The sequence below is a fragment of the Eptesicus fuscus genome, chromosome 2, assembly GCF_027574615.1.
Source record: "Eptesicus fuscus isolate TK198812 chromosome 2, DD_ASM_mEF_20220401, whole genome shotgun sequence".
Classification (NCBI taxonomy): domain Eukaryota; kingdom Metazoa; phylum Chordata; class Mammalia; order Chiroptera; family Vespertilionidae; genus Eptesicus; species Eptesicus fuscus.
This window is the reverse complement of record NC_072474.1, coordinates 20316481-20328688: the sequence shown is the minus strand read 5'-3', so window position 1 is coordinate 20328688 and position 12208 is coordinate 20316481. Positions and strand designations below refer to the sequence as shown.

The 12208-nt window shown below is 41.1% G+C and overlaps 1 protein-coding gene across 2 annotated transcripts in view; it reads right to left on the bottom strand.

The window, feature by feature from the left end:
• The window catches only part of DNAJC1 (DnaJ heat shock protein family (Hsp40) member C1), a 214157-nt gene that overhangs the window by 117123 nt on the left and 84826 nt on the right, over positions 1 to 12208 (bottom strand). For both annotated transcript variants that reach the window (XM_054725810.1, XM_054725817.1), the window contains one exon: positions 1145 to 1235. In XM_054725810.1, coding sequence (XP_054581785.1) covers positions 1145 to 1235 — 91 coding nt within the window. The remainder of the gene's footprint in view (positions 1 to 1144; positions 1236 to 12208) is intronic.

The following is a 12208-nucleotide window of genomic DNA, read 5'->3' as shown; positions in this document are numbered from 1 at the left end:
GGGAATGCTGGCTCTTAACCGCTTGCCTGCCTGCCTGCCTGATTGCCCCTAACCACTTCTGCCTGCCTGCCTGATCACCCCTAACCGCCTCTGCCTACTGGCCTGATTGCCCCTAACTGCCTCTGCCTGGCTGCCTGATCGCCCCTAACCGCCTCTGCCTGCCGGCCTGATCGCCCCCAAGTGCCCTCCCCTGTTGGCCTGATTGCCTCCAACTGCCCTCCCCTGCCAGCCTGGTCGCCCCCAACTGCCCTCTCCTGCCAGCCTGGTTGCCCCCAATTGCCCTCCCCTGCAGGCCTGATCGCCCCCTAACTGCCCTTCCCTGCCGGCCTGATCTCACCCCTAACTGCTTGCTCCCCCGCACCGGCCTGATCTCGCCCCTAGTTGCTTGCTCCCCTTTGCTGGCCTGATCTCACCCCTAACTGCTTGGTCCCCCACAGGCCTGATCGCTGCTAACTCTTGCTTTCCTGCTGGCCTGATCGCCCCTAACCCGGTCTAATTAGCATATTACCCTTCTATTAGTACATATTTTACTTAATAAAAATTACATTTAGTTTTATTTATTCAATTTAATTGAAACTATTTCAACAATCAGACAAAAAAGAAAATGGGGAAAATGCCTTTTATGTTCCACTTCTCCTAAAATCAGCAATAACTGTCTTTAGTGTTCAATAAAAGACTTCAACATACTGATAATGTAGTCAAGGTTTTTCATATTATATAACACTAATACAAATGAAGCAAAACTTTCAAAACAAAAAGCCATTGATTTTCCAGGTTTCCCACTTACTACTGTAATACAGCAAGTTAGGTGATAACTGGATAGACTTGACACATAATATTATATCAATGATAATTACAGCACTGGAGTATTTTAGGATTTCCAGAGTCTGGATGCCTCCTAGACTTGAGGAACTATATGACCCATGTTAATTTTTCTCTCTTTCTGATATTAAACTGTGGATGGCTCAATAATTACTAATACAGTATTTTCCACATATTATAGATTAAGAACAACTAACTTTATATATAGGGTGGCACAGAAGACAGAAAATTTAATTACTACTGAATTTAAGGGAAAATTCAAACTTAAATAATCAGTTTTATATGATTTTGTTAACACAGTAAGACAATGTTTAAAACTCACTTTGAAGTGTTTCAAGTTCAGCTCTAGTCAATGCATCTTCCTTTTCCTTCAATCTTGTTTCCTTATATTTAGCATAAAACTGTCCAGCATCCTTAAAAAAGTTACAAATTAACATAAGAATCAGTTTGCTTTGATATTATTTTCCACATAACTTTATTTTAAAGCAGTATATTCTTTTTTGTTTTGTTAGTTCTCACCAAAGGATATTTTTTCCATTGATTTTTTTTTTTTGAGAGAGTGGAAGAGAGAGAAAAAGAGAGAGATATCGACGTGAGAGAGACATATCAATTGATTGCCTCCACAAGCCCCAAGTGGGGCCTGGGATAGAACCTGCAACCCAGGTACATGCCCTTGACTGGGAATCAAACCCATGACCCTTCAGTGTGCAGGCCGATGTTTTAACCACTGAGCCATACTGGCTGGGGCTAAAACAGTATATTCTTTAACAACTAGTCTTCCTTTGTGTTTATGCTTTCAAATTTTATGATGAACAGAAGAAACGAAATGAACACTTTTCTATAATTTTACTGTCTTAGAGAGGTGATTAAAGCCAGACATTGCATGAGTATACATTTAAGTATTTTCTCTCAGATATGGAAGGGAAGTATCCTCTTCCTGTTTTCTTCCATTGTGCATTTTTTTCAATATAGTGCTATCACATGACTAGAGAGCAGGAAAAAGACACTTGTTTAATGGAATTAAATTATTTTGTATAGTAAATTGTATTATTATTATTTTTTTAAATATATTTTTTATTGATTTTTTACAGAGAGGAAGGGAGAGGGAGAGAGAGTCAGAAACATCGATGAGAGAGAAACATCAATCAGCTGCCTCCTGCACATCCCCTACTGGGTATGTGCCCGCAACCAAGGTACATGCCCTTGACCGGAATCGAACCTGGGACCCTTGAGTCCGCAGGCCGACGCTCTATCCACTGAGCCAAACCAGTGAGGGCTAAATTGTATTATTGTACTAATATTATTTTCATATTAGTCCTTTAACTCTAAAATTTTTTCAAAGTTATTATATGCAAATCTGATTATGAAACTTATAGGACCACGTAGATACAAGTGAAAGTTGTCATTCCTCCTTCTACTATACTAAGATATCAGTTCCTATTGTGGAGGGTTGACGATTGAGAACACATGCTGTATACCAGGCGTCCTCAAACTACGGCCCGCGGGCCACATGCGGGTGTTTTTGCCGTTTTGTTTTTTTACTTCAAAATAAGATATGTGCAGTGTGCATAGGAATTTGTTCATAGTTTTTTTAAACTATAGTCCGGCCCTCCAATGGTCTGAGGGACAATGGACTGGCCCCCTGTTTAAAAAGTTTGAGGACCCCTGCCAAATGCTTAGGTGTCAAGATAACAGTGGCTAAAGTGTAAAGGACCGGTACATATGTATGACTTAGCAGAGTACTGAAAAAAGACTAAGCCTTCAATAATCACAGACAAGGAGAAAAACAAGTTGATACTAGAGGCATATAAAGCTCTTGACAATAAAAAAAACAAAAACATTATTTTCACCACCCTTTGACTCAAACTTCATCTATTCTATAGTGCTATTACCTGCAGCTGCCAGGTCACACTGTGCTATGCTTCCATGTCTTTGTGTATGCTTTGCCCTCTAGCTAGAATGTGTTGCTACTCTACCATTATTCTGAAGAACTTCTATCTATTCTTAAAAACCCTATTCAAGCATCATATCCTTTGCAAGTCTTTCAAGGTGCCTTCCCTAACAAAGTAATTCCTCTTGTATACTGCTACTGTATTGAAACACACTTCTATGATTGCTTGAATCATGCTATATTCTCTCCTAGAAAATTAGAAATTTAAGATAGGAGTACTTATATGCCCAGAGCACAGTGTCTGGCATAAAGCAGGCATTCAATAGTGTTCATTGAACTAAACTAGATAGAAATACATGAGAAACTAGATAGTAAGAAATGATGACTGACTGATGTGGAATAATAATGACAGGTATAAAAAATAACTCTAGGGCAGTGATTCTTCCAACTGGTGTGCCACAAGAATTTTTCAAAACATGCAATATCTGACTATTTAGACAGGGGCATTGACCTCTTTTCCCTTAGATCAGTGGTTCTCAACCTTTTTAATGCCGCGACCCTTTAATACAGTTCCCCATGTTGTGGTGACCCCCAACCATAAAATTATTTTCGTTGCTACTTCATAACTGTAATTTTGCTACTGTTAATGACTCGTAATGTAAATATCTGTGTTTTCCGATGGTCTTAGGCTCTACAGCAGCGGTTCTCAACCTGTGGGTCTTGACCCAGAGGTTGAGAACCGCTAGCAGGGTCGAACCACTGCCTTAGATTGTCAAATAAAAAAATGACAACAGCCACCACCACAATAGCTGTCTGGTGTGAATGAATAAAAATCACATTTTTTTTTTTGTCAGATAGGCAAAAAATGTATTTTTTGATGTGCTGCAGATGTTTAGTAGTTTGTGGCCATGAGATGAAAAGGTTGAAAATCACTGCACTAGGGTAACAGTCCTAGGTTTAAGATACCTAGAGCAAATAATCATACACCCACATGAGAGGGTTTTATTTCTTAGGAACAAAGATCAATCCTTGGCTCTACCTTAATTCATGTGTAAAAGTATAAACACTTAGACCCTAGGATGGGATTATCTCTCTTTATCTGTGACTGTCCAAGTTAAAGCTTTCCCCTGGGGTCTATGTCTCTTGGGGTTATATCAGAACTCTCTACTTGATAATGAATTAGGGGAATAATAGGATATTTCTAAAATAATTTAATCAATATAATAAAGATGTATCTCTTATTCTTTCCATTCCACATTTATGTTCCTCATTTCTACTAGGAGAATTCCCACAAGGCTTGGGCCAACTAAATAATGGTATAATTTGAGGGCACAGAATGCCATGCATCCAATTAACTTGTTCTCCCGTGTCCATATATACTTTAAATTTCAACAAGGTTTTTGGTTAGGTTTTAAGGCCCCTTAACATTCCCTGTGTCCCTAAGAAAACTCAAACCTGAAGTAGAATTATTTTATATTAAACTATATCAGTCATTTATTCCATGATGTAAATGAATGAATGAGCATATGTATATGTATTTCCTGAGAGTAGGTTTTGTTTTTAAATATATTTTTATTGATTTCAGAGAGGAAGGGAGAGGGAGAGAGAGATATAGAAACATCAATGATAAGAGAGAATCATTGATTGGCTATCTCCTGCATGCCTCCTGGCAATTGAGCCTACAATCTGGGCATGTGCCCTTGGCCAAAATTGAACCCCGGACCCTTCAGTCCACAGGCCGATGCTCTATTCACTGAGCAAAACTGGCTAGGGCTGAGAGTAGGTTTAATAGTAAGGAAAGAAAAGGTCAGGAAGATATTGGCTCCTTTAGGGTAATAGAAAATGTAACACCACACAAGAAAAGAAGGGCACAGTTAAGGTATTTATGAAATGTGAAAGACACTATAGTGATTAAGAGGACAGATTGTGAAGCCAGATTATTAGGATTAAGATCTGTTTTAGATGATCCCAAACGGCAGTGGAGTAGGTGGAAGCTACACTTTTCTCCTTCTGGAACCAAACTGGAATTACAACTAACTTATAGATCAATCATCCTAAATAACCAACCGAAGACTAGCTGAACAGGAGTCTTATAACCAAGGATTTACAGAAGAAGCCACATTGAGACTGGAAGAAGGGCAGAGATGTGAAAAGGGCTGGCCTGGTCCAAGGGGTGGTGGCTGAGATTCCAGAAAGATGTATCAGCAGCAAAGGTTCCCACTGAGAAGTATAGGGTCTCAGCCCAAGCGGTGTCCCCAGCCCAGAGCACCAGAGCCAGGAAGAGGTGTCCATATAGTACCTGGCTGTGAAAATCTGAGGAGATTCTTTTCCCCAGGGAGAGACAGGAATCCACTAGAGACACAAACACTCTCTTAAAGGGCCAACACACAAAATCTTGTTTGTAGCCACTCATCCTTGGCTCCCATGGAGAGAGGGAGGCGGATTAGAGTTATGTGAGGAGAGACTTGGGTTTGTAGCTCTAGGCAGGGCTGAAGGGAGGGCCATGAAGATCACTGTGCTGAGTTAATTTCCCACATCTGAAACACAATCAGTCTGGAGTGGAGCATTCCTCTCCATACTGCATCAGCCTGGGGATGTGGAATAGGCCCACCCTCCGGACTACCTCTGGCACCACCTGGTGGAACTTGCACACATCGGAGGAATCAGCTGCCTGGGCCACGGAGTAGTGGTATGGGCAGACTCAGGAAATGTCAGTGATCAAGTTGTGGGGCATTGGGCTGGGAGTCATTAGTCCCATTTTCCTGTAAACATGACTGGTGCCTCATTCTCACAAAAGATCCCTAATAAACAAAAGGAGAAATTAAAGAAGAGAAGTAACAACTGACACCAAAGAAATACAAAGGATTGTAAGAAAATATTCCGAACAATTATATGCCAAGAAATTGAACAATCTGGAAGAAATATACAATCTTCCAAAACTGAATCAGGAAGAATCAGAATCTGGACAGATAAACTAAAATTAGTGAAATTGAAGGAGAAAAAACAAACAAACAAAAAACACCTCCCAACAAACAAAAGTCCTAGACTAGATGGCTTCACAGGTGAATTTTACCAAATATGCAAAAAGGAACTAACATCTATCCTTCTCAAACTATTCCAAAAAATTCAAGAGAAGAAGGACTCCCAAGCTCATTTTACAAGGCTAGCATTATCCTAATTTCAAACCAGATAAAGACACTACAAAGAAAGAAAAGTATAGGCCAATATCTCTGATGAACATAGATGCTAATATCCTTAACAATATATTAGCAAACCAGATCCAACAATACATTAAAAAGGTCATACACCATGATCAAGTGGGATTTATTATGGGGATATGAGGTTGGTATAATATCTGCAATTTAATCAACATCACACATCGCATAAAAAATATGAATAGAAACCACATAATCATATCATTAGATGTAGAAAAAGTATCGGATAAAATCTGGTACCCGTTTATGATAAAAACTCTCAGCAAAGTGGGAATAGAGGGAACATACTTCAATGTAATAAGAGCCATATATCACAAACCCACAGCCAACATCATACTCAATGGGCAAAAATTACAAGTATTTCCTTTAAGATGGAGAACAAGATAGGGATGTCTGTTTTCACCACTCTTATTCAACATAGTACTTACTGAAAGTCCTAGCCACAGCAACCAGACAAGAAGAAGAAATAAAAGGCATCCACATTAGAATAGAAGAAGTACTAGTAAAATTTCCATTATTTGCAGATGACATTGTACTGTATATAGAGAACCCTAAAAATTCCACCAAAAAACTACTAGAACTGATAAATGAATTCAGTAAAGTAGCAGGATACAAAATAAATATTCAGAAATCAGTAGCATTTTTATACACCAATAATTAACTATGAGAAAGAGAAACTAAGAAAACAATCCCATTTACAATTGCATAAAAATATATATATATATAGGTACACTCCCTTTCCAGGAGCATGCCTATGCCCTTCCTTTCCTCCTCTTCTTCCCCCACAGGCGTGCAGCTCCTAAAATCTAAGAGACCCCACAAGACTTGCAAACAGGGGAGCAATGGGCAGCAACAGTTCATGTCTAACACCTTGAACCTGTCCTCTAGGCCTCCTTTTCTCTGACTCTCCAGTGGGCTGATAGCAGCCCGCCTTGGCTCATTTCTTTTCCATAAAGTTTCTACAGAGCCAAAGCAGCACCGCTCTCCCTTTGCTTCTTCTATCCTAAGCCCTTCCTTGTTTCCCTCTGCCCAGCTTTAATAAACATACTCTCAAAATAAAATTAAAAAACTTACTAGGAATAAATTTAACCAAATAGGTAAAAGACCTGTACTCAGATATTTATGAGGTGCTGAAGAAAGAAATTAAAGAATATACAAGTAAGTGGAACCATATTCTGTGTTCATGGATAGGAAAAATTAACATAATTAAAATGTCCATACTAGCCTGGCCAGTGTGGCTTAGTGGTTGAGCATCAACACAGGAATGATGAAGTCACAGTTTAATTCCCAGTCAGGGATAGGGAACATGCCTGGGTTGCAGGCTCGATACTCTCTCATCATTGATGATTATATATCTCTCTCCCTCTCCTTTCCTCTCTGAAATCAATAAAAACATATTATAAAAAGAAAAAAAAAATCCATACTACCCAAAGCAATCAATAGATTTAGCAAATCCTATCAAGAAAGCAATGGCGTATTACAAAGAACTAACACAAATATTCCAAAATTTTGTATGGTACCACAGAACACCCCAAATAGCCACAGCAATCTTGAGAACAAAGAACAAAGTTGGAGGAATCATACAACTTGATATCAAACTATACTACAAGGCTATAGTAATTAAAACAGCATGGTACTGGGATAAAAACAGATGTAGATCAATGGAACAGAATAGAGAGCCCCAAAATAAGCCCACAACGTTGTGGGCAATTCATATTCTACAGAGGAGGCAAAAACATACAATCAGGTAAAGATAGTCTAGTCCAGCAGTCACCAACTGGTGGTCTGCAGACCACAGGTGGTCGTGAGGTCTGAAAGGTTGGCAACCGCTGGTTTAAGGAAACCTTTGGAGCAGCAGTCGCCAATCGGTGGTCCGCGGACCACTGGTGTTCCATGAGGTTCGAAAGATTGGAACCGCTGGCCTATTCAACAAATGGTGTTGAGAAAATTGGACAGATACATGCAAAAGAAAAATGAAACTAGACCCTTTCTTACACCACACACAAGAATAAAATAAAAATGGATTAAAGAAAAATGTGCCATAATAAATGTGTGTTTTATTAAGATGCAAAAAATGGATTAAAGACTTAAATGTTAGACTCGAAAGCATAAAAATCATAGAGGAAAACATAGACAGTAAAATCTCATACATTTCTCATAGCAGTATTTTTTCTGATATATCAACCTGTACAAGAGAAACAAAAGAAAAACAAGTGGGAATATATCAAACTAAAGTTTTTGCACAGCAAAGGAAAACATCAACAAAATGAAAAGACAGCCCACTCAATAGAAGAATATATTTGCCAATGATATATCTGATAAGGGGTTAATATCCAAAATTTGTAAAGAACTTATACAACTCATTAGGGGAAGCTGAGGATTGGATCAGTGAATTCGAAGACAGTGCAGGGGAAAAAAACACACTCAATCAGATAAGCCAAAAGAAAAAAACCAATTAAAACAAGAGGACAGCTTATGGGAGCAATGGGACACCATGAAACATAACAATCCTACCTAATAAAATGGTAATATGTAAATTACCATCACTCCGCCACGCCCACAATTGGGCCAGAAGGAGGCGCAGGGGGCGGGACTCGGGGTGGCCGGGGTAGCCGATTGGGCCAGTGGCGGCGCGAGCTCAGCGTCTGCACCATGGCTGTGCTGTGGAACAGAAGGGGCCTCTGGGGCAGTGAGCTCACGTCCCGCCACGGACCATCAAAAGCGTGGGAGCTGGGTGCCTGTCTGCTCCCGCACCAGGCCTTTCAGAAGCCTCCTCCGAGCCGGAGGCTTCTGAAAGGCCTGGTGCACCAGCGGACAGGCACCCAGCTCCCCTGCGATTGAAAGCGAAAGCGTGGGAGCTGGGTGCCTGTCTGCTGGTGCACCAGGCCTTTCAGAAGCCTCCGCCGCGCCTGAGGCTTCCGAAAGGCCTGGTGCACCAGCAGACAGGCACCCAGCTCCCCTGTGATCGAAAGCGAAAGCGTGTAGGGGACCCTACACGTGCATGATTCAATCATGCACTGGGCCTCTAGTATACACATAATAGGAGTACCAGAAGGGGAAGAAAATGAGCAAGGGCTAGAGAACGTGTTTGAATAACGATAGAACATTTCCCTAACCAAAGTCGCACAAGTTCAGGAGGCACAGACAGTCCCAAATAAGAAGAACCCAAACAGGCCCATGCCCAGACACATCATAATCAAAATGCCAAAAATTAAACACAAAGAGAGAATCTTAAAGACAGCAAAAGAAAAGCAACTTATTACCTACAAAGGAGCTCTCATAATGCTGTCAGCTGATTTCTCATCAGAAACTCGACAAGCCAGAAGGGACTAGCATGACGTATTCAAAAGGGACAAGCCAGAAGGGACTAGCATGACGTATTGAAAAACTAGGATCTGAACCAAGATTACTATATCCAGGAAGGATATCATTCAAAATAGATGGTGAAATAAAGAGCTTCCCAGACAAAAGGAGGCCTAAGGAGTTTATCACCACCAAACCAGCACTACAAGAAATGCTAAAGGGACTGCTGTAATGAGAAGAAGAAATCTATATATAGAAAAGCCTAAGAAACTGTTACAATGAAACAACTGGTTGTTATGATGCACACTGACCACCAGGGGGCAAATGCTCAATGCAGGAGCTGCTCCCAGCCTGCAGGCCCCAATCGCTGAAGGGGCCTGCTGGCCAACCTCCCTGTCCCTCCCCCCATCAGGTAGGTCCCTGGGCTGAAATAGGGAACCGGGGTTGGGTGGTGGCAGATGTGGCCCCTTTTCCAGGGGCGCCGAGGGCCGGCTCCCTCCTTGGGGCCGGTGGCCAACCTCCCGGGTCCCTCCCTCCATCCCACCCCCTGTCAGGTAGGCCTCGATTGGCCCGCTTCCCACCCACCGCGGTGGCAGTTGTCCCCTCCCCACTGCCAGCCAACCTCCTGGTACCTCCTCCTGGCCGGCAGGTCCCAATTGCCCGATTGGGAGCCGGGCCCCGAGCTGGGATGGGGAACTGGGGGTGAGTGGTGGCGGATGCGGGCGGTGAGGGAAGGGGGAAGCAGGGAGGCGGGGAACTGTGTGGTGGCGGTGCGCAGGTGGAGAGGGAAGGAGGGGGGAGGTGGGGAGACAGGGAACTGTGCAGTGGCAGTGCACGGGCAGCGAGGGAAGGAGGAGGCAGGGAACCTGATCGGCCTTGATTGCCGGCCAGGCCTAGGGACCCCACTTGTGCATGAATTTCATGCACCGTGCCTCCAGTATATATATATATATATATAAAGAGAGAGAGAGAGAGAGAGAGAGAGAGAGAGAGAGAGAGAGAGAGAGAGGGAGGGAGAGAGAGAAACATATGCATAAAGAATGAAAATGGCAATAAATAAGTACTTAACAATAATAACTTTAAATGTAAATGGATTAAATGGTCCAGTTAAAAGACATAGGGTAGCTGAACGGATATGAAAACATGACCCAATTATATGCTGTCTACAAGAGACCCACCTCAGAACAAAAGACTCACACAGGATGAGAGTGAAGGGATGGAAATGTTTTCATGCAAATGGAAAAAAAAAAGCTAGAGTAGCAATACTCATCTGACAAAATAGACTTCAAAATGAAGGATATAACAAGAGACAATAAAAGTCACTGTATAATGCCTAAGGGATCGATCCAACAATAGGATATAACCCTGGTAAATATATATGCACCCAATATAGAAACAACTAAATATATATAAAAAAAAAACTTTTAGAGGTCTTTAAGGGAGACATCATCAGCAATACAGTCATAGTAGGGGACTTTAACATCCCACTGACATCACTGGATATATCTTCTAGACAAAAAATTAATAAGGAAACAGAGACTCTAAATGACACACTGATCAGATGGATTTAATTGACATTTATAGCACATTTCACCCCAAAGCTGCAGAATATACATTCTTCTCAGTGCACATGGGCCCGTGGTCGGCAAACTGTGGCTTGCGAGCCACATGCGGCTCTTTGGCCCCTTGAGTGTGGCTCTTCCACAAAATACCATGGCCTGGGCGAGTCTATTTTGAAGAAGTGGCGTTAGAAGAAATTTAAGTTTAAAAAAATTGGCTCTCAAAAGAAATTTCAATCGTTGTACTGTTGATATTTGGCTCTGTTGACTAATGAGTTTGCCGACCATGGACATGGGCCATTCTCAAAGATAGACACATGTAAGAATGAAAAACATGTCTCTACAACTTAAGAAGACAAATTATATCAAGTATCTTCTCAGGTCACAGTGGAATGAAATCAGAAATCAACTACAGTAAAAACACTTAAAACATTTAAACTCTGGGAGGCTAAATAGCATGATATTAAACAATTAATGGGTTACCAATGAGATCCAGAAAGAAATAAAAAACTTTCTGGAAACAAATGCAATGAACACACAACCCAAAATCTCTGGGACACGGTGAAAGCAGTCCTGAGAGGGAAGTTCATAGCACTACAGGCCTACCTAAAAAACAAACAAACAAGAAAAACTGGTAATAAGTTACCTAACATTACAACTTAAAGAATTAGAAAGAGAACAACAAGTGCCAAGTAAGTAGAAGAAAGCAAGTAGTAAAGACTAGGGCAGAAATAAATTACATAGAAGCTAATCTATCTATCTATCTATCTATCTATCTATCTATCTATCTATCTATCTATCTATCTATCTCAATGAAACCAAGAGCTGGTTCTTTGAAAATAAGTAAGAATGATGAACCGTTAGCCAGACTCATTAAGAAACAAAGAGAGAGAGATCCCAAATAAAATCATGAATGAAAGTGGTGAAGTAAAAACTGTCACCACAGAAATACAAAGGATTGTAAGAGAATACTATGAACAACTATATGCCAACATACTGTCTGGGTGAATGAAACAGACAAATTCCTAAAAATATACAATCTTCCAAAACTGATCCAGGATGAATCAGAAAACCTAAAGAGGCCAATAACAAATTATGAAATAGAAGCAGTAATAAAAAAACTCCCACCAAACAAAAGCCCTGGTCTGGATGGCATCACAGAGGAGTTTTACCAAACTTTCAAAGAACAACTAACACCTATCTTTCTCAAACTATTCCCAAAAATCTAAGAGGAAGGAACACTTCAAAAGCTCTTTTCATGAGGCCAGCATTATGCTAATTCCAAAACCAAATATACAGACACTACAAAGAAAATCACAGGCCAGCCCTAGCTGGTTTGGCTCAGTGGATAGAGCATTGGCCTGTGGACTGAAGGGTCCCAGGTTCGATTCCGGTCAAGGGCACTTGCCTGGGTTGCA